General features: G+C 39.4%; 1 protein-coding gene across 1 annotated transcript in view; it reads right to left on the reverse strand.

Annotated features, from left to right (window-relative positions):
* hmgcs1 (3-hydroxy-3-methylglutaryl-CoA synthase 1 (soluble)) overlaps positions 1 to 19316 on the reverse strand; it is a 32771-nt gene extending 13455 nt beyond the window's left edge. Inside the window, exons 1-8 of the mRNA XM_080047222.1 lie at positions 19204 to 19316; positions 17353 to 17801; positions 12182 to 12307; positions 7619 to 7783; positions 6757 to 6925; positions 4113 to 4283; positions 2596 to 2702; positions 2358 to 2483 (exon numbers count right to left, since the gene is read on the reverse strand). Of these exons, the coding sequence (XP_079903348.1) occupies positions 2358 to 2483; positions 2596 to 2702; positions 4113 to 4283; positions 6757 to 6925; positions 7619 to 7783; positions 12182 to 12307; positions 17353 to 17800 (1312 nt within the window). The 5' untranslated portion in view covers position 17801; positions 19204 to 19316. The remainder of the gene's footprint in view (positions 1 to 2357; positions 2484 to 2595; positions 2703 to 4112; positions 4284 to 6756; positions 6926 to 7618; positions 7784 to 12181; positions 12308 to 17352; positions 17802 to 19203) is intronic.
* Between the last annotated feature and the right edge of the window lie 2875 nt (positions 19317 to 22191).

A 22191-nucleotide genomic window follows, 5' to 3' on the forward strand; every position in this document is an offset into this window, starting at 1 on the left:
AAAAAAAAAAACCTGCCTCTTCGGAGGATTAATTTAAGATCAAATTTAGACCTAGAGTAGCTCTAGTCCAGCCGTCTGCAACGAGAGGCAGAGGCCAGCCGAACTTCGCAAGTTTAATAAGTGGGGAATGAATACAAACAATTAGGAGGGATATTTAAGTGTTTCGACCCCTGTACTGTTTTTACTGTTACGGGGGACGCATCCCCTCCGTGCGTTTCAATAAAAAAATAAAAATAAATGTGATTTTTTTTTTTTTTAATAATTCATAATTCAATGCGGGCCGCCAGATATGCTTCCCGCACTTTGAGAACCACTGATCTAATTGTATCTGCATTGCATTCTGTAAAACGTCAAATACCAATAAATAAACCTTGAGAAAAAAAAAAAAACCTGCCTCTTCGGAGGATTAATTTAAGATCAAATTTAGACCTAGAGTAGCTCTAGTCGTCCGTTTTGCAATTGGCTTTGTTTAATCCAGAATATCTTTAATCTAGGACTATTTTAAACTGAGTCTGTGCAAGTAGCTTTGAAATAATCCAGCTCAAACAGGCATTTTAGTCTGGGACTAGGTTTAAGCCTTGTCTGTGAAACCGGCCCAATATTTTGTTGCAAATCCTTCGCTTGCAATAACTACATCAAGCCTGTGACCCATTGACATCACCAAACTTTTGCATTCTTCTTTTGTGATGCTTTTCCAGGCTTTCACTGCAGCCTCTTTCAGTTGTTGTTTGTTTACTCTCTTCAGTCTCCTCTTTAGCAGTTAAAATGCATTCTCTATAGGGTTTAACTCTGGAGATTGACTTGGCCAGTCTAAAACCGTCCATTTCTTGCCCCTGATGAACTCCTTTGTTGTTTTTGCAGTTTTTTTAGGTCATTATCTTGCTGCATGATGAAGGATCTTACAACCAGTTTGGTTGCATCTTTATTTAAATTGACAGACAAAATGTTTCTGTAAACTTCTGAGTTCATTTTGCTGTTGCCATCATGTGTTATATCATTAATGAAGAAGCCATGCAAGCACAAGCCATGACATTGCCTCCACCGTGTTTCACAGATGAGCTTGTATGTTTGGGATCATGAGCAGATCCTTTCTTTCTCCAAACGTTAGCCTTTCCATCACTTTGGTAAAGGTTCATCTTGAAAAATTAACTCAGAAGTCTACAGAAACATTTTGTCTGCCAATTTAAAGAAAGATGCAACCAAACTGATTGGAAGATCTTTCATCATGCAGCAAGATAATGATCCAAAAAAACTGCAAAAACAACAAAGTGGTTCATCAGGAGCAAGAAATGGAAGGTTTTATACTAGCTAAGTCAATATCCAGACTTAAATATAGAGCATGCATGTTACCTGCTAAAGAGGAGACTGAAGAGAGTAACCCCCCAAAAGAAACAGCAACTGAATGAGGCTGTGGTGAAAGCCTGGAAAAGCATCACAAAAGAAGAATGCAAAAGTTTTGTGATGTCAATGGGTCACAGGCTTGATGCAGTTATTGCAAGCGAAGGATTTACAACAAAATATTCAATCTTATTCACTTTAATTTATTTTAAGTGTATCTGTTCCAATACTTTTGCTCACCTAAAAATGTGGTGTTCCTTTACAAATAATGCTATATTCTCAGTTGTGTATCAGATCCAGATGTAAATACCTGGAAATGAAAGCTGAAATGTTGATCTATTGTGTCATATTCATAGTTTGGTGTCAAACCCAAATGTTTCCAGTCTACAGCAAAAATAAAGGAATTGGCCTCTATGTTGCAATACTTTTGGAGGGGACTGTAGGTGCTCTTTAAATATACAATTACAACCAAGGATGCAAATACATGTCTGGTGAAAAAGAAAGAGCTTATAATATTAGCAATAATATTACTCTTACCCTTTGCTGCCGTGCCATAAACAACCATGTGATGTGTTCTAGTGATTACAGTACTGATGAGTCATAGAAGCTAAGTCGGTAAGATAAAGTTGTATACTGTATATATTTGCGTGAACACATGGCTAATTTCTTTTTCCCCTTTTTTTTTTTTATATATATTTTTTTGGTATTTTTTATGCTTTATTGATAGTGTAGAGACAGAGTTGAAATGGGGCAGAGAGGGGAGTGAAATGCAGAGAACGACCGCGGGCTGGAATCGAACCCGGGTCCGCTGCTGGCCGAGGCCCATGGGGGGGGGGACCCTACCAACTGAGCTAAGGGCGCCCACTTTTTCCCCTTTCTTTAGGTGATCTCATCACTCACTGATTCAAAATAAGCCATACACAGTGCAGAGAGCGGTGTCCTCACAGACAAACTTTTGTGCGACTGCAGTTATACCTTTAGAACCAAAACATGGAGAAACATAGAGAGCAGGGTCATACCTAAGTGGTGTGTCTCCTCTCTCAGCTTCATGTTTTCAGAGAAAACAGCAGGCGAAACCTTCTTCCTTGAGTCCAGTCTGACCTGCAGGTCAATAAGGCTGGACACAAGTTTGTCCAGACCAGATCCTGCAACAAACAATCAACCAATCACATTGAAGAACACACCACTATTTGCATCTTATTAAACATTCCAATATCATCCATGTCACCCAACTGAACTGATCCTCGGCTGCCTTACCGGGTGTATGGTCCTGTGAGACTCTGAGGGAATAAAGAGTAGCCGCAAATCCTGAGCCATAAGAAAACAATCCAATCCTCTGTCCCGCTAGCTGTGAAGGTGTGTGTCTGCAACACAGAGGCAACAAACACTCCGTTTACAGACTATAGCACTGAGCCTCAGTTGTTTTAAGCTATTACATTCAGCTATTCCAGGATCTTGGAGAGTTATAATGTTGCAGCCCGATATGTAGTTCTCAACTCAGTCTTTCAGCAAAGTTATTGCATTCTCCAATTTTTCCTAAGTTTGTAATGAACTACAGAAATAAAAGACGCTTGTTAAGAAAAAGCATTTGAAGCGTGCCTGCTGCCTGTTGCAGAGCAAAGTGCACAAAGCTGGGCACGCTAAAGCAGAGGCTAGCCAGGCACAGGCTTTATATGCCTCTAGAGAGTGTTTTGTGGTAGTACTTTATAGTTATGCAAAATAAAGTACATTAAGACTAATTAAATAAATGAATAAAAAGAAAAGATAAAAATTGTGTTTGTGCTCTTGTCTGTGTTCAGAATAGAGGGATGTCCCCAGGTGGGTCCTCTTAGGGAAGCCAAAGGAGCTATTTTTCTTTTGTTCTTTTATATTCCATTTGTTATGAATCATTTAGTCTAAATTCATGAATTTTATCATTTTGGAAATCCTGCACTTATTACTTGAACATGTACATTTATGTAGGCAATCTGGCACATATTGCATGAAAATAGGTTAATACATTTTTATTTTCAAGCGATTATACACCATACATTTTTTTTCATAAATGTATTAAGTTGGTTCTGAAAAATGCCAATATTCCCTATACATACTGAACCCTTTTTCAAATATTGCAAAGAAGGTCAAAGGTAAATTGGAATGTATTTACGTAAAAGGACTTTAATTGGATTTTGGCCCAGACATGGATAGTTATTATAGGTTCCGTCTTTGTAATGTTTAAACTTCAAAGTCTACTACAAGATTTTCAGAAGTAAAGACTCTACAGCAGTTCATTCTTAAGCAGACTCATTGTGTTGTATAGATAACTTTAATTTTCTTTACTTCAAGTCTTCAAGTGTAAATTTAGACATGCTTTGTTTTCCATGTTGTTTTTTTGAGCTGCTTGAGCAAATCCGTGGAGGAGCATACTCCAATTTCCTATCTCTTGAGCACATGGCTGCACAGAGGGATTAACAGTAGAATGAATGAAAGAAAGGCTGTATTCACAGAAAATCAGGCAGGCGGTGTGGCAAAAACGCATCTGCCCGTTTAAGCTGTAGTGGTGAGCGATGCAGCGGCTGCCTGAAAAAAAAAATGCAGCCGGCTACTTTTGGAAGAAACTGCTCAACTGTTAGAGAAATGCAGCCCTACGTCACCACCCGGACGACACAAAATGTAAAGAGGTGTTAAAAGATCTATTATATTTTTAAAGTGAAACTACCACCACCGCAAAGCGCCGCACCGCCTTGTTTGATACGAATAAATGCAGAATGCAATAGTCAGACAATAAGACATACTGTGCAAGAAGTGAGGCCAGGCAGCCGTAGACAGAGGGGGTGTACATGTTTCCATTCTGGTTAGAAATCAGCAGGGAACACTTAGTCTTCCTTTCAAACAGATCTGCACTGGCTTTCATGAAGGCCTTCTCCACATCCCGGTCAAAGTAAGTCTCTTCTGGCTTTACATCTCTTCAATCCAAAAAAAAAAAAAAAAAAACACGATTAGCAACATAATAGTTCAGTTCACAGTTCAATATGGTTGTATGAGGTACATATGCATGAGTTTGGGAAAGATCTCTGCAGCAGAAGTCACCCTTGTAGTGTTGCAGACACACACACACACACACACACACACACACACACACACACACACACACACACACACACACACACACACACACACACACACACACACACACACACACACACACACACACACACACACACACACACACACACACACACACACACACACACACACACACACACACACACACACACACACACACACACACACACACACACACACACACACACACACACACACACACACACGCACACACGCACACGCACACACACACGCTGGCAATACATCATCAGTAGGCCTAATATAGTTGAAATTGGGAAACATTTCAATGGCAGCCTAATGATAAAGAGTTTTAGGTATTTTTCCTTACAAAAAAAATTTAGACTACCATGACACCACCAATTCATACGAGAACCAAAAGGGGAGAAGTAAAAAAAGAAACTTTCAGACAGGGAAATAAAGCTTCTCTAACCCCAAACAATGTCGTTGCCTAGCAACTTGCTCGAAAATATTTAATTTTCCTGTGCGGGTAGAATTTACCCAGTGCATTGTGGGGCGGTTGAGTAGGAAAAGTATCCAATTGATACATACTCAAAATCTTCCCGAAAGTTAGTACTCATCCGGGAATTTCTCGCATAACCCAACCCAACCGTCACATACTCAAATTGAAGTCAAAATGAGTATGAGTAGGACGAGTAGTATGGCTTTCCGAACATGAAAATGTCAGAGTCCAGTGTGGGAGCATTTTTTTTTAACTGGATAAAACACGCAATGCAATGCAATGCTTTAAGCACCATAAAGTTAAAACGCTAGTCTAAGACTGTTGTTAAATCACCTTAGAAACACATAAGCCTTGCGCGAGCGATTCACCCGGTGAAACTCAGTGACGGTTGGTAACGGTGTCATTCACAGTGACACCTCGCCGGTGAGAGCCGCAGTGCAAAAAAACTCTGGTTTGACGGCTAAAATGACAACCGGAGATATCCCTGTTGGGGGGAAAGGCTCCTTCGATCTGATTGCATTTCTCGAGCCTGAATACACAGAGCCATGTCGGCAAACTGACTGCGCGATATGTCCAGTGAGCCGCCTCCCCCCGTTAAGTTTCAGTCTACAGCCGAAAAAGTTACACTCACCTCCTAAGCATGGACATCGTTTAAGCATGGCCTCTCATTGTTATGATAATAGGGCTTTGATGCAAATTCTGAAGTCTGAACATTATGGTGGGAGCTGTGGTAGGCTACACTTTTTTTTAGAGCAACTCAACCTGCACTGCAAATTTTTTTTAAAAAGGCAATAAATCGATCTTTTTGTAGATTAATCCTCATATAGCCTAAGTCAAGGTACAAATCAATGAGTGGTTCACAATTAAATTCCTTGTAAAATGTTAATTTTACTCTAAGATTTGAAGGTTTTACTGTTTCTTTATTTATTTAGGGTTGCTTTTTAGTTGTAGGCTATGTTTGAGGAGAAAATTTGGGAGTTCATGTATGCAATGTTGAAAGAATTGGCAAAATAAATAAACAAAACTGCAAAAGCCTCTTTCGGTATTCGGTTTCGGCCAACTGTTTAATTTTATTCGGTTTCGGCCAAGAATTTTCATTTCGGTGCATCCCTAACTCATACACTCTGGAAAATGAAGTGAGGGGGTTTGGATTGAGCAGCTGACCTTATAACCAGCTAGATTATACGCCGTTCCTTTTCTTTGGCGATTTTTACGGGATATCAGGCCGTTGTGGTTAATGTTAACATTTACATTACTGCTAACATGGTCGCATGATTAGAACGTAGGCTATGGAACTTCACACTCGCCCCTGTTCCGCAGCGGACACATTTATACAGAGAGGCGCAACAGATTTACTTACTGAAGGCATTAAATGGTCAAAATATTATTAAAACATATTTGAATATATTCGAATATTAATATTTATAAACAAACAAACTTCTCCCAAACTCCTAAAAATGACTGCGCTGATTGCCATCTCCATAAGGTAACAGACTAACTATGCATAATTAAGAACCTCATACAACCCCACTTCAAAAATACTGAAGTATCCCTTTAAGATACACCCAATAATCATGCGAGAAACATGATTTCATTAATTAAACTCAAGCAGTAAGACACATTTATCTTTGTGTGTCATAAATCAAGCTTAACTGGAACTTGCGCCTTCCACCAAATCTGGTCAGAAGGTGTTAATTAATTCAGCCGCTTATTTTCTGTACACACAAGAACTTAAGAACCTATCTTTACACAGTCTAATTTGATAAGATATCCCCTTTTTATCCTCTAAAGCAGGAATTTAATGAATACGTGTTTTTAATTTAAGGACGGCAACTGTACTTTTATGGGTGTACCTGAAGGCTTCAAGGCCTGTGAAGGGTCCGGTCTCAGTGTTTGGGCTGGGGTGGATCAGAAAGTCATTTAGCATCAGTCTAGCCAACGACTTCTGCACCAGCTTGCAATATGGAGAATGGAAGACTAGATAGCCAAAATCGTCCAGGCTGAAGCGCTTTTCTGAACCCTCTGCCAAGAAGAAGAATGATTAAGTTAAGTTCACATGTCAAAGAGCTCATGGAAACACAGCCCATTATATCAAGCCCAGAGAGCAGAGATGGACATGTTGTGCTGCAAATTAATGGTCTATAATCTTTCCTTAATAGCCTTGTGTTTTAAGATATTGTAGATGTTGACACATTTGAAGCTTATCTTGAAAAAAAAATGCATGGTCACTAAACTGAGGTAAACTTCTTAGCACAGCATACAAGTATGTCCGAAAGCCTCTTAAGTGATTGTCCAACCAGTCCCTCCAGAAGACATTTCTAACCATGCATTTTAGCAACAGCACTTCCTACAGAAAGTCACTGAAGATTGAACAAGTCAAGAAAATGCATAACCGTAACAGATATTGCTTTAATGTTGTAGTATCATGTGTTTTCTGCTGGAACCTTATATCTGTACTTGTAGACGTTTTAAAAAAGGTCTTCGGATGTCTGACCAACATGGAGCAGTGATGAGAATGAACAGGTAATTCAGAAAACAAAACATGCACACATATTTCCTGTACATTCATATATCTGCACCTGATAAAAGTGGCCATCTTGGCTTAAAGTGTTTTTAGCTTTTCTAACTGTAAGAGAACCATCAAGCCTATGCGGAACACTTTGAATGTAGGAGGATGAGTATGTATTGATCATATATATAACCATTTTAACCCACCTCTTTGCCACTGTGCCTGAATCTTGTTGCGATACACAGAATAGCAGCGATCCAAGGCACTTAGGTAACATTCTATCGACAATTTGCCATCCACCACAGGGTATTCCGACACCAGATCTGGCTTGTAGAAGTCATATGCATGCTGCATGTGCGTTCCTCGCAGACCTGCACCAAAGCCACAGTAGTTGTCAATCACAAACTCACACTTCACTTTACACACACTCAATTCAGCTCCTTCAGCATCCTTCAATTACATCTATCAGAGCTCCAGACTGCCACCAATTGTATTTTGCGACCATTTTTTAAGCTTTTTATTTTTTACAAATAGTATTAAGTGACGGACATTTTGCTAACATTTCTTTTAAAATTATAATTCCTTCATCATGTTGAATAATTAAGATGATTGCGGCTTGTCTGTGCATCCAGTCTGACTTGATAGCAGCCTCAAGCCAGGTGCAGCAGCCAGCCAGAAATGTTATTTCTTTGTTAGCAATAATTCACCTATGTGACATTGAACATTGTCACATAGGAAATTGCAATTTCTGTAAGTTTTCTTTGTATTTATTACCAAATAATTGAATAGTAGGCCTAATATACAGTGCTGCTTGAAAGTTTGTGAACCCCTTCAGCAGTTTGGAACTATTTTTGAAATAGTTTCACTATTATTAATACATTTTTATCAACACTAGCAGTTTATATAATAATAACAGGTGTGTGTTTATCAATTCCACATTTTTCTTTTCTGGAAATCGTTTGTTAAAACAAATGATTTGCCAACTTTTGTATGTGCAAAAGTTTGTGAACCCTGATCTGCATTGCATAAATCGAGCAGGTAAACATGTTCAGGTTGGACAAATTGAGTGATGAAATGGACCAATGTAATGAGAGATCTTTAGGGAAGAAATTGGGCGGCACTAGATAAAACATAGATAAAACCAGGTCAGTTTAGGCTCACCAAAGCGAACCCATACAGGTCAGACATGCCAAGAGGAAAGGAAATCTCAGAGGATCTCAGGAAAAGAGTTGTGATGTTGCACATTTGTCTGGGGACAGCTATAAATACATTTTAAAAGTGTTTGAGCTCCATCGGTCCACCGTGAGGCAAATCATCTACAAATGGAGAGCTTTAAGAGTGACTAAACATCTGCCTAGAAGTGGACTTCCTTCAAAAATATCCACAAGCGCCAGAAGAAAAGTGATTTTTCAGGTAAAAGCCAACCCTAACATTACATCTCATAATTTGAAGACCTCTCTTGCAGCATCTGGTACAGATGTGCATGGTTCCACAATTACAAGAAAACTCAGTCAACATGGCTTTCATGGGAGGGTTGCTGAAGAAGCCTCTGCTCTCAAAAAAGAACAAAACTACTTGTCACAATGTTGCCATATAGCCCCTGGAGACACCTGATGTCTTCTGGAAGTCTATTCTGTGGACATATTAGTCCAGTGTTTCCCAACACTGGCCCCTGATCTTTGAAGAACCCAAAAAATATTATTTAAAAATAAATTATTGACTGGCTCATGATAGGCCCCTGATCTTCGTAGAGGGGGGCGTATGGAGATCAGGCCCCTATCACATTCATGATATTTTTTTAAAAACATTGTTCAGGGCCACGAAGATCAGGGGCCTATATTGAGTCATAAAAAAATAAATAAACAAAGACTTCAAAGAGAGAAGGAGCTTCGGGATAAGGGATTATTTAAAAAATTCACAAAGCTGACTGGACTTTTTAAACCTGTACTTTCAGCTTTTTGGTAATTCTGTGCTTCCAAAAATTATTCAAGAAAAAAAGTACTAAATAGCTCACATGGACACAGTTGATTTAGCCTTAGTTTTATTCTCAATGTGCACCAGATTGATGAACTTTGCTTTAAAAGGTTAATATTTTTCTTCCGGGGGAGCATTCCCCCGGACCCCCCTAGAAGGTCCAGGGTCCCCACCACAGTCTCCCAAATTCAAACTCAAAAGGCATAGTATTGCTAAGACATTAATATTGCCAGCTGCTATCGAAATGGTAAAAACGATGTGCGGGGATGTCAATTTGTGCACTAATCTTGGCTACTCTGCATTTGCAACACGGTATAACAAACAGGATCAAAAAACTAATTAGAGAAAAAAAATTATCTGGGGTCCCCAGAAATTTTTGATGTCAAAATGGGGTCACAGCCCAAAAAAGGTTGGGGACCACTGTATTAGTCCAAAATTGAACTGTTTGGTCATAACCAAAACGGCCATGTTTGGGCAAAAACGCAACTCTGCCTACCACCAAAAGAACCTGGTGGTGGTAAATGGACTGCAGAATCTACAGATGTAATGTTTGGGTTGGCTTTCACCTGAAAAATCACTTTTCTTTTGGCGCTTGTGGATATTTTTGAAGGAAGTCCACTTCTAGGCAGATGTTCAGTCACTCTTAAAGATCTCCTATTATACTACTTTTCTGGTCTTAATTTCTCATTTATGACACCTATAGAGCAACCTGACACGAATCACAGCACAAAAAACTATGTAGATTTTCGGGAAATGCTTCCTCTCATCTGGGGCTTTCAGCATTATCTGGCAACACTGGGCTTCGTCCATCTCCACCCCCTCGCCCGCCTCCTGCCAACCCCACTCCGTTGTGATTGGTTACCTTCCGGAAGACTTTCAGCAGCGCGCGGGCAGATTTGAGCAGGCAGGTGGGGGCATGGCAGGAGCGTGCCTGAGCACGTTGCAGCATTACCATACATGGAAAATCCAGATTGATCTACATAGATAAATCCCGTAAATGTGAACAAGTGAATCGCGACCGGCGTTCCTAATGTTTAGCGCTCTGCACAGCCACCCCAGACGGTCAGCAGGGAATATATCTAAATGCATGCAAGTCATCATTTGACACTTTAGTATGGTTAAACATGACTATAAATCATTATAACAACATTTATAGGTCTTAAAAGTTGAAAAAGCATAATAGGTGCTCTTTAACGGCCTCCACACACATCCTACCTCTACTGCGCGTCTACCTCGCGTCTGCGTCTGACTTTTTGTCACTGACCGTGTAATCAACCTAGAGCGGGCACACATCCAACCTCAGACGCACTGCTGATGCGCGTCGGAGGCACGTCTGCAGCGACGCTCCCCTTTACCTCAGGAGGCTCGCCTATTTTTTTCTGAGAGCCGCGCGTCTCTCTCGGGTCTCTCTGCTTTAACTGATAGAGAAATACTCTGCTGTGAGTCATATTGACTTCATACCGGCAGCATTCACTGTAGTTTCACCATTTCCTGGTGTGTCCCTTTCAAAATAAGACTTCCAACAAGCGAAAATTTAAAAAAAAAAGAAAAAGGCAATGGGGCGCACGGATTACTGTCCAGACTCAATATTAGACTCAATATAAATCATATGCATCATAAATGACAGGAAAGAACTTCATTTTTAATGGGAATTATCTATGAAAACTCTATGTAGAAAGATAGGGCTTTTAGAAGCAGCGCTGCAGCAGCAGCTGCTGCTGAGATGTTCCATGTGTGTCCGAGAAAAGTCCGAGAGACGCAGCAGTAAGGTAAGGCGACGCGCTCCAGAGGTAGACGCAGGATGTGTGCAGAGGCCGTAAAGCTCTCCATTTGTAGATGATTGTTCCTCACTGTGGACCGATAGAGCTCAAACTTTTTTTAAATGCATTTATAGCTGTCCCCAAACAAATGTGCAACATCACAACTCTATTCTTGAGATCCTCTTAGATTTCCTTTCCTCTTGGCATGTCTGACCTGTATGAGTTCACTTTGGTGAGCCTAAAATTACCTGGTTTGATCTCTGTTTTATCTAGTGCCGCCCAATTTCTTCCCTAAAGATCTCTCATTACATTGGTCCATTTCCTCACTAAATTTGTCCCACCTGATTGTGTTTAACTGCTCGATTTAAGCAATGCAGCTCAGGGTTCCCAAACGTTTGCACATACAATACAATTGTAACTAACAATTGATTTTCCGAAAAAGAAAATGTGGAACATCTGTTATTTCATATAAAAAATACTGGTATTGATAAAAATGAATTAATAATGGTTGAACTCAATAACATTTAAAACAGCTCCAGGGGTTCACATACTGTCAAGCAGCCTGTATATGAAATAATTGTATGTAAAATGTATGTGAATAATTGCATTGCATTTCAGTTAAAAAGGCATGTTCTTAAATTTTTTGCCCCTAAAATTGCAGTGCTCCTAGTAAAAAAAGTTAGTCTAGACTCTGGAGCCCTGTCTATACTGTACGAATAAAATTCATGTAATGCTAATGTTAAAAAAGGGTAACGCTGTTAACAAAGTAGTTACTTCGTATACAGTTCAACTGATTAACCCATACAATGACTCATCTTAACACTGCATCTTGTAAAAAAAAAAAAAATGTCAAACAAACGGCTATTATAGACAGGTGAAAAGTTGAGAAGATTAAATTAAAACTTGAGGGACATGGTACAAATATAAAGTACTAAGTAACAACTTGGTCGCTAAGATCAGCTTAGTACCAGTGGGGTCTTCAGTAAGTCTGTCAGTGGTGGTTTAAAAAGCGAGCAAAACAATCATTTAACTGACCTCGTTCGAAGACCAAAGGTGCATTAGGCCCGACCAGCATGGCCACTGCACCAGCACCCCCTGTGGGCCGCGCGCTTCCAGTGGCATAGACAGCAATGTCCCCTGCTACCACCAAAGCATAACGACCTATAGGAAGGAAGCATGAGGAGAAGGCGCACATCAAGACTGATTCTAGAAACATCTAATCCCTAAAACTAAAAATTTACAAGAGAATGAAAATCACACAAAACTGTTGCAGTAAGCCACCGAGTGTAACAAGTAATTTATTTTGATAAAGTTGAGTTTTGAAGGAGTAAGGCTGAATGAATGTGTCTGTGAAAGATATATTCTGATCAAATCCATCAAAGTGTTGTCTTACTCCTTTAAACAGTCAAGCTTAAAAGTATACCCTCACTTTTCACTAAAATTAATATTTTACTAGGAATTAATTTGTGAACCACTCACTGATTTATACCTTGACTTAGGGCCTATAGTTATATGAGGATGAATCTACAAAAAGATCGACTTATTGCCTTTCTTAATTTTTTGCAGTGCAGGTTGAGTTGCTCTAAAAAAAACTGCACCACAGCTCCCACCGTAATGTCCAGACTTCAGAATTTGCATCAAAGCCCTGATCATAACAATGAGAGGCTTTAAACGATGTCCATGCTTAGGAGGTGATTGTAACTTTTTCGTCTGTAGACTGAAACTAACGGGGGGAGGCGGCTCACTGGACATGTAGTCGCGCTGTCAGTTTGCCGACATGGCTGTGTATTCAGGCTCGAGAAATGCAATCAGACCGTAGGAGCCTTTAACAGCGTTAACGGACAGGATATCTCCCGTTATCATTTTAGCTGTCAAACTAAAGTTTTTTTTGCGCGGCGGCCCTCACCGGCGAGGTGTCACTGTGAATGACACCGTTACCAACTGTCACACTGTCACAGAGTTGCACCGGGTGAATCGCTGCTTCGCTCGCGCAAGGCTTTTGTGTTTCTAAGGTGATTAAACATCAGTCTTGGACGAGCGTTTTAACTTTATGCTGCATAAAGCATTGCACTGTCTGTGCCGTGTTTTTCACTTTGAGTGAAAAGTTGCACAACTTAGGCCACTCTCCCCTATTTATATTTTTGAAAGCATTCTTAGTTATAATTTTTTCACATCGAGCTAAAACCTTTGCAGAGTACTGTATACTTTTGATTTATGTACTAAAACATCACAAATGTAACTTTGCATCAATTTCCTAAATCAGAAATGAAAAGAATAGAATAGAATATGTTTATTGCCATTTGCCCAGGTACAGGACAGTACAGGTACATTAGAATTCTTGTGCGAATCTCCCTGAGTCAGCTTCTTCAATAAAAACAAATAATATAGGGGAGAGTGGCCTAAGTTGTGCAACTTTTCACTCAAAGTAACTGAAATGGAGTCTCATCAAACCAGTCATGATTTTTCCAATCTTCTATTGCATGCAATGGCCCTCATTTATCAAACTTGCGTGGAAACTGGTGCAGATTCTGGCGCAAATACCTCCCTACGACAGGTATCGCGTGGGATTTATCAAACAGTCGTATCTCGCCAATCTCGGCATACGCAAGCAAGGCCATTATTGATAAATGCGGTGGCTGAAAACAGTCGTTATTTGAATATCACGCCCCTATATTTTCTCAGTTTAGAGGCCTCGCCCAGAGGTTTTACGACATGGATATGCGCATTACGGCAAAGAAAAGAAACTTCTCTGAAGTAGAAATTGACAGAATAACAGCGAAAGTAGAAAAAAAAAAAAGAGTTTCATTTCGGAACATTACACGCGGCATCAAAGAACGACAGAAGGCAGCAGTTAGGAAGGAAATAACTGCTGCGGTCAACAGCGTTGGTGTTGACAACAAACGATCTCCAGCTGAGGATTTTTCATTTCAGGTTTACTTCAGTATCGCTCAAATGCTATAAAACAGCATGTACAATTATATGTCGCCATTTCTTTAAATAGATGAAGAAAAAGTGGTCTGACTCAAATCGCCACTTAAAAAGCGTGTTGCTGATCTGAAATGCAACCAACTGGAGGTGCGGGCATAATATAAGTGGTAGAGGAGAAAAAGACGCACCAACTGTCCGATGATGAAAGAAATATACGTATGCAGAGATTTGAATGATTAGAATGTATTGGCCCTTTTAGATAGCACTACTCAAAAGGGTTTTAAAAACTAAAAATAACACATTTTGCGTTTTACTGTATGACAGCATGCGCTTGGCACGAGTGGTCAGCCCGGCCGTCAGCACAAACCGACCCGGCAACGATCAGCTGTGAGAGCGCCCACCGTCCTCTCCACCAGCAGATCGGAAAAACAAGCCAAAACGTGCCGGTTAATGGTGGAAATAAATTGCTCGCTTAAGCAATCAATGACACATTAAAAGAGGAACTAACATCTCAAAAGTGCGTCAATAAAATAAATAAATAAAATGTTAAGCTGAATGTTGTGCCGTGTATTTTTTAAATCATAAAGAGCAGCGTACTGTATAGCCTACATATTTAATACTTAGGCTAACATTTTGAATGAATGCAGCCCCCGTGCCTCAGTGTCCCCCCAGCTGCTCCAAGTCGGAGATAACTGCCCTTACGCAGTCCCATACAGCGCTCCTAAGTGGCCGGTGTGCGCACTATTGAATCAGTGCTCCTACTCAGTTGCACACCATAAGCTGCACATTTTTAAGTGATTAATATCTTCATTTCGGTCTGAGCAAACACTGCATTTGTATTTTCTTCTAATAATTGTCCTACAAAGTCATCGGCTACCCGGCACAGCCTGCACTGTGAGTCCATGCAGTTTACAAACTTGCGTACACGAGCTGAGAGCTGCCGTGGGATTTGAGCGTATCCTACGCTCACATCCATATTGATAAATGCCGAGGTTTGAATGGAAATGTGCGTACACCCACTTTTCTGGTCTACGCGCGGTTGATAAATGAGGGCCATTGAGTTTTTGCCATGTGATTGGCTGATTAGTTATGTGTTAAGAGGAAATTTAACTGCTGTACCTAATAAAGTGGCGAGTGAGTATATACAATCATATGAAAAAGTTTGGGAACCCCTCTCAGCCGGCATTATAATTGACTCTGCTTTCACAAAAAAAATATAAAAGTGGTATGTCTTTAATTTACCAGGAACAGCTAAGTACTGGGATGTTTTCCAAACAAAGATTTTTTGAAAAGCAGTATTTGGTTGTATGAAATAAAATAAAATGTGAAAAACTGGCTGTGCAAAAATATGGGTACCCTTGTGGTTTTGTTGATTTTAATGCATGTAACAGCCTGTAAAACTGATGATTTTAAACACAAAGTTGGTTGGATTATGTTGTTAAGCCTTGAACCTCATAGAATTGTCTGTTTAATCATGAGAAAATGTATTTTAGGTGCCTAAATGCAAGTTGCACTTCTCTTTGACTCTCTGCTGAAGTGAGACAGAATGAGATCATCAAAACAGCTCCCAAAAGATCTTAAAAACAAAGATTATTCATTGTCATGGTTTAGGGGAAGGCTACAAGAAGCTTTCCCAAAGGTTTCAATTGTCAATTTCTACTGTAAGGAACGTTGTCAGGGAATGGAAGGACACAGGCACAGTTGCAGTTAAGCCCAGGTCTAGCAGACCAAGAAAAGTACAAGAGCGGCATATGCGGCGGATTGTGAGAATGGTTGCACACAACCCAAAGATCACCTCCAAAGACCTGCAAGAACATCTGGCTGCAGATTGTGTATCTGTACATGGTTCTACCATTCAGTGCAATTTGCTCCAAAACATCTGTATGGCCGGGTGATGAGAAGGAAGCCCTTTCTGCGCCCACACCACAGATACAGTTGCATGGAGTATGCAAAAGCTCATTTAGACAAGCCAGCTTCATATTGGAAGAAAATGCTTTGGACTGATGAGACAAAAATTAAGTTATTTGGTCTTTATAAAAAGCAGATGTTTTGGTGCAAATTGCGCTGAATTGTTGAACGATGTACAGATGCACCATCTGCAGCCAGATGTTCTTGCAGGCCTTTGGAGGTGATCTGTGGGTTGTGTGCAACCATTCTCACAATCCTCCACCTATGCCGCTCCTTTTTTTTTCTTGGTCTGCCATGCCTGGGTTTAACTGCCACTATGCCTGTGTCCTTCCATTTCCTGACAACGTTCCCTACAGTAGAAATTGACAATTGAAACCTTTGGGAAAGCTTCTTGTAGCCTTCCCCTAAACCATGACAGTGAACAATCTTTGTTTTTCAGATCTTTTGGGAGCTGTTTTGATGATCCCATTCTGTTTCACTTCAGCAGAGAGTCAAAGAAGTGCAACTTGCATTTAGGCACCTAAAATACATTTTCTCATGATTAAACAGACAATTCTATGAGGTTCAAGGCTTAACAACATAATCCAACCAACTTTGTGTTTAAAGTCATCAGTTTTACATGCTGTTACAGGCATTAAAATCAACAAAACCACAAGGGTACCCATATTTTTGCACAGCCAGTTTTTCACATTTTATTTTATTTCATACAACCAAATACTGCTTTTCAAAAAATCTTTGTTTGGAAAACATCCCAGTACTTAACTGTTCCTGGTAAATTAAAGACATACCACTTTTATATTTTTTTTTGTGAAAGCAGAGTCAATTATAATGCCGGCTGAGAGGGGTTCCCAAACTTTTTCATATGACTGTATATATATAAAAAAAGTAGAAAATATCATTTAAGCAGAGACATAGAAATGTTATAAAGTCCTAGCATTCAAAGCTTAGTGCTGCACTCGTACAGTTGTGTTTTTGCATTTCATTGTATCGTTTTGGGATGGACTTCGGCGCCTAGGTGTTGATATTTTACATGAGGTATTTTTTCTTAGCGCTTCCCAGTGTGAGTTGGAGGATGGGAGGAGAGCCCCTTCCCTTTACCAGCCTCAATTTACACATAGAAACCTTAATAACGTGTTTGTTTATCCAATCTATCTGGGTTTTTAATGTGGTTTATGTTGAATTTGCACGCTCCTCGTGGGAATCGGTGCAACTAGATTTTCATTTACAATGGGTGAAGGCACAATCTCCCATGATCCCTTGCAAACAATACCATGTCATCAAACTCCGTCTTTTGTTATTTTTTTTAATCACGAGCCCCATTGCAGCTGAAAATTACATATTGTACATTTAATGCAAATTTGTTCACTTACCATCCCATGAGCTGGACTCAACCCAGTTGACAGCATTGAAGAGTGCAGCTGTACCACCATAGCAGGCGTTTGTAGTGTCAATGCCTTCCACATCTGTATTGCCAGAGTCCTCGAACAGCTGCATGATGACAGTCTTGACAGACTTTGACTTGTCAATGATGGTCTCAGTACCAACCTCTAATCGACCAATGCTGTCGTAGGACAGGCTGTTCCTTTCCATCAGCCTCTGGACCACCGTCAGGCACAAAGAGTTGATATCCTCGCAGTCTGAGCAGAAGCCCATCCGAGCTTGACCTAGGCCAATTGTGTATTTACCTGCTGTCACGCCATCAAACTGCTCCAGTTCAGCCTGGTCCACATACTGAGACGGGATGTACAGTTCCATGGCAATAATACCCACATCTTTGGGCCATGGCCCCAAGCAGCTATTTGGGGTTGATCCAGGCATCCTGAATGGTTTGAGAAGGGGTTTTATGTTAAGCATTATATTAATTTGATAAATGGGTTGTTAGTGATTGCATACTGCTACTTTAAATTGTAACTGCAATGCCTCTTGACTGCTAACGTTGGAATGGGTGTATAGGGTGGACACACACCGACACCAGATCCCCCCTAAAAAAATTCCACTGTGAAAACATTTGTTATGTAGGTCAAAAAGCATTCTACTAAAAATGCTTGCAGAATAATAACCCTTACGGGGGCGCCCTTAGCTCAGTTGGTAGGGCGTCCCTCTATGTTCTTTTATGGGGGATCTGTAAATATGGGTTATTTAAAAAAAAGAAAATAAGATTTTTTTTTTTGGCATTTTTATGCTTTATTGATAGTGTAGAGACAGAGTTGAAATGGGGCAGAGCGGGTGAGTGACATGCCGAGAACGACCGCAGGCTGGAATAGAACCCGGGTCCGCTGCTGGCCGAGGCCCATGGGGGAGATCACCATCTGGCAATTTTGAATACTCCAGGTGTATAACATCTCAGTGAATTATCCTGAACCAGACCAACAGCAACTTTGTGACCACCATTTTCTTAAACAGCCATACAAGAGGTAATTGAAACATTAATGCTGTAAGTAGAGATGCAAGAGAGCTGCACTAGACTAGTATGACAAGTGGTTGAGATATGAATTCCTATCAGCTTTACATGAAGTTTATATTCTTCTAACCAAATGCCAGTGTCGTTGCTAGCTAACAAAAGAGACAGCAAACCACAAACAAAAGTAGCTAACGCTTGCTAATTAAAAAGGCACAAGCAGGACATTGACAGGGTAGTTTAATTTCGATTCGTGTTAAGTCTACGACTGTCAGCTACAGCAACACAAAGCTTGTGTTTGGGAGACACGAGACCAGATAAGGATTGAGGAGAACAGAACTGGGTGAAAGGGCAATTGGATTTTCTGGAATTTAAGTCGTCCATGTCCGAATTTACTGTCACAATCTGGTTCGTTACCTAAACAAGTAGAGACGTTAAAATACATTTGTGTGAAACTACATTTGCATAAAAACGACATTCAGGACACCGAATTTGACTGCTTTTAAGACGAGGGGGGAAGCATAATTTCTACCAGTTGTTTGTACCAGTCGGACCAAATAGCTGACGGACCCGTTTCCTTACCTACAGTCTATGTTCCTAACCAACTCATAGGTCTAGAATTTACCATATTAGCTTGATTACCATTAAATAAGTAATGTCTTATCACATTTGTATAACAACTGTATTATAGATGTGTTAGTTAGGTGAGTTACTTTGCAAAACTTTAACTCTATTTATGATTCAATCTTAAAATTTCACAAAGACTCCAAGTTGAATCAGAATTTAAAATATGAGACAGCAGACCGTACATTAAGTTTCTCACCTGTTTGTTACGTTCACTTCAGTATTGGTACGAGGTACTACTCCGTTTCTGTCTGTATCCAGCCCACCACTCCAGTCCGGTAGAAGTGTATTTTTATATGATGATGACGACAGAGGAGCATACAGCCTGGTTTCCTGTCCAATCACATCTCACAGATGACATCCAGCGCTACCAAGTCCCGCGGGTTTCTGGCCAATGGGAGACTAGGAATCACAACCACGCGCCAGAGCCGTATCGACGGTCCAATGGAGTTGGATGAACGATGTCTGGTGAGAGAGAAGGGTCCAATCAGACTGTAAAAGTCATCCCTGGCGCGGTAGACACCTTAGGTAGGCCTTTAGCACAGTGTAATACATTCAGTGGGCGCCTGCCTTTTTATTTGCATTTATATATATATATATATATATATATATATATATATATATATATATATATATATATATATATATATATATATATATATATATATATATATATATATATATATATATATATATGGGCCATTCTACAAAATTGGTGCAAAACGCTGTCCCCAAACAAAAAAAATAATTTAAAAAGCATTTAAGTATGCAAATTTTAAATGTTTACTAAGATCCTGCAATTATCTATTGAAACCCAAAATAATATTTAAAAAATAAGTATTCTAAATATATTTAAAATCCTCATTTATAGGGTACTTAACATTGGGAGGTGGCTGTCCCCAACCCCAACTCCTAAATTTCAATTCATGAAAATGATACTGAAATGATTTTTATAAATTTTTCTTTTGGTGTTTTTATAAAGATCTTTTTGATTTTTTTGAAAGTGAAATGTAAAAAAGTACATTGATTTTATATTTTTTTTGTAAATCATGAAAATGCATGTAAAAAATGTTGTCCCTCGTTTTTTTGTCACTACCAAAACTTTGTAGGTTTTAGTCCATAGACTGAGACTGATTTAAGCCACACCTCTAATTTTTTTTTATCAGTAAGCATTCCTCTGTCCCCCTCATGTTGTGGGTGCATGGTGAGTAGCTAGGTCTCATCATTTTGAAGAAAAGTTGTTCAAAAGTCTGAAAATCAGTGTGTAACTTTAAAAGACGTCACTACCGAACACCTATTTTCTGCACTTAAACAAACTTTTTTTGGTTTTATTGCAGAAAAAATAGTTTTTATGTGTGTGCAATAGTTCAGAAAAGTGCTAGCTAACCATGTGCTGATTATCATCTTTAAGCTAGGTTCAAAGTTAGGCTAAAATTGTCACTACCGAAACAGTCACTACCGAAACATGTGATGACGTTTTGGTATAGCTGGTCATGGTAAAGGTCATGTCACTACCGAAACTGTGCCGTCACTACCGAAACATGAATGTTTTGTCAACTGTGCCGTCACTACCGAAACATGAATGTTTTGTCAAAAATAAAGTATATTGAATTATCAACTTAGATATTGTGATGGTGTTTGGTTCAGTGTGTATTAAAACTAATGAATCCTTAAGTTTGTAATCATTATGATAAACTTTGTGCCCTTTACAAAGTAAATTTGGATTCAAAATCCATCGATTCTGATAAATCACGCTTAAACGCTTTGTTAAAATTATATACTTTTTAATTTACCTATGAATTTTGAAAAATACTATTTAAGAAAAATATATTTACAAGGTGGATGTAAAAAAAAATAAACAAATCAATAAAACTCTTAATTTTATGTGATATTTCATTGTGTTTCGGTAGTGACAAATTTTGGAAGAGGAAAAATGTTCCAAAACTGTCTGAAAATACAAAATGAGAATTAATTGTACAACTACTAGAAATGTGTACCTTGGATATTATACAACTAACATACCTGAAAAGTTAGGGGGAAAAGACATATTTATTTTAAGATGTTTCCAACTGCGACTTTGCACCAATTCTGTAGAATGGCCCATATATATATATATATATATATATATATTGGATAAAAGGATCAGCTAAATGAAATGTTATGTTTTCATGTTTATCTGATTTGTGGTGACAACCATCTATGCAGGTGGCCAACCCGCGGCTCGCGAGCCGCATGCGGCTCTTTGCCCAGCTTCGTGCGGCTCTTCAGTTCATATCAAATTATGATTATAATTTTTTTTTTTTTTTTTTTTTTTAAATACTTTTTTTTTGTGGGCCTATGTGTGTGCATGTTCGCAAACGTTTCATGCGGCTCTTACGTTCGTTTTACATGTTGTCTATTATTTCATTTTTTATTTTATTAATGTGTAGGCCCTATGTGTATGCCTGTTCGCAAATGTTTAATTGAGGACCAACATAACGTTCGCAAACGTTTGGTGCGGACGCAACATAAAACTGCCCGCTCAGCTTGGAGGGAGGTTTTCCGTGAGTAAACTATTTGTGTCAAGTTCGCTCCGAAACAAAGTGGGAGAGTTCATATTTTTTGTTGAACGTTATTCCAAGCCATTCTGCCTTATATGCCAGATGTCATTTGCGCATTTCAAGGCTTCAAATCTTCAGCGCCACTTCAGCTCTCTCCATGCTAAAAGTAAGTCCCACAAAGCAACATGCATAGTAAGAGAAAAACGCTATTTTAAATTGTTATATTTTTGTTTGTGGACTTGGTTGAACTGAGAGTTTGTGCGTGAGGCAGTGCACACAATGTTCATTGTTGGAAATGACTGCCCTGTCGTCTTTAGTCTAGTCCTGTCATTATCACAGGGGCGGCCTTAACGATCTGGGGGCCCGTTTCAAGTCCTAGTGTGGGGCCCCCTGTTTTTTTTTTTTTGTTTTTTTTTTAATAAATAATGCTTGTGCATGCATGTGCAAGCTCCCCGCGAAAATAAAAACGCCCCCCCCCCCTGAAATCTTACTGGCCACCCCAGTGCCCCCCCCCCCCAGTTCAAATGTTATTTTTTATTTTCATTTTATTTTTTTTATTACATTTTTTTCCTGATATGTATCCTAGTTCAGAGATGATATGTATTTTTTTTCTTTCTTAACTTTTTTTGATAGGTAGTTGCCAAGTT

Source organism: Ammodytes marinus (genome assembly GCF_949987685.1).
Source record: "Ammodytes marinus genome assembly, chromosome: 18".
In the NCBI taxonomy this organism is placed as follows: Eukaryota; Metazoa; Chordata; class Actinopteri; order Uranoscopiformes; family Ammodytidae; genus Ammodytes; species Ammodytes marinus.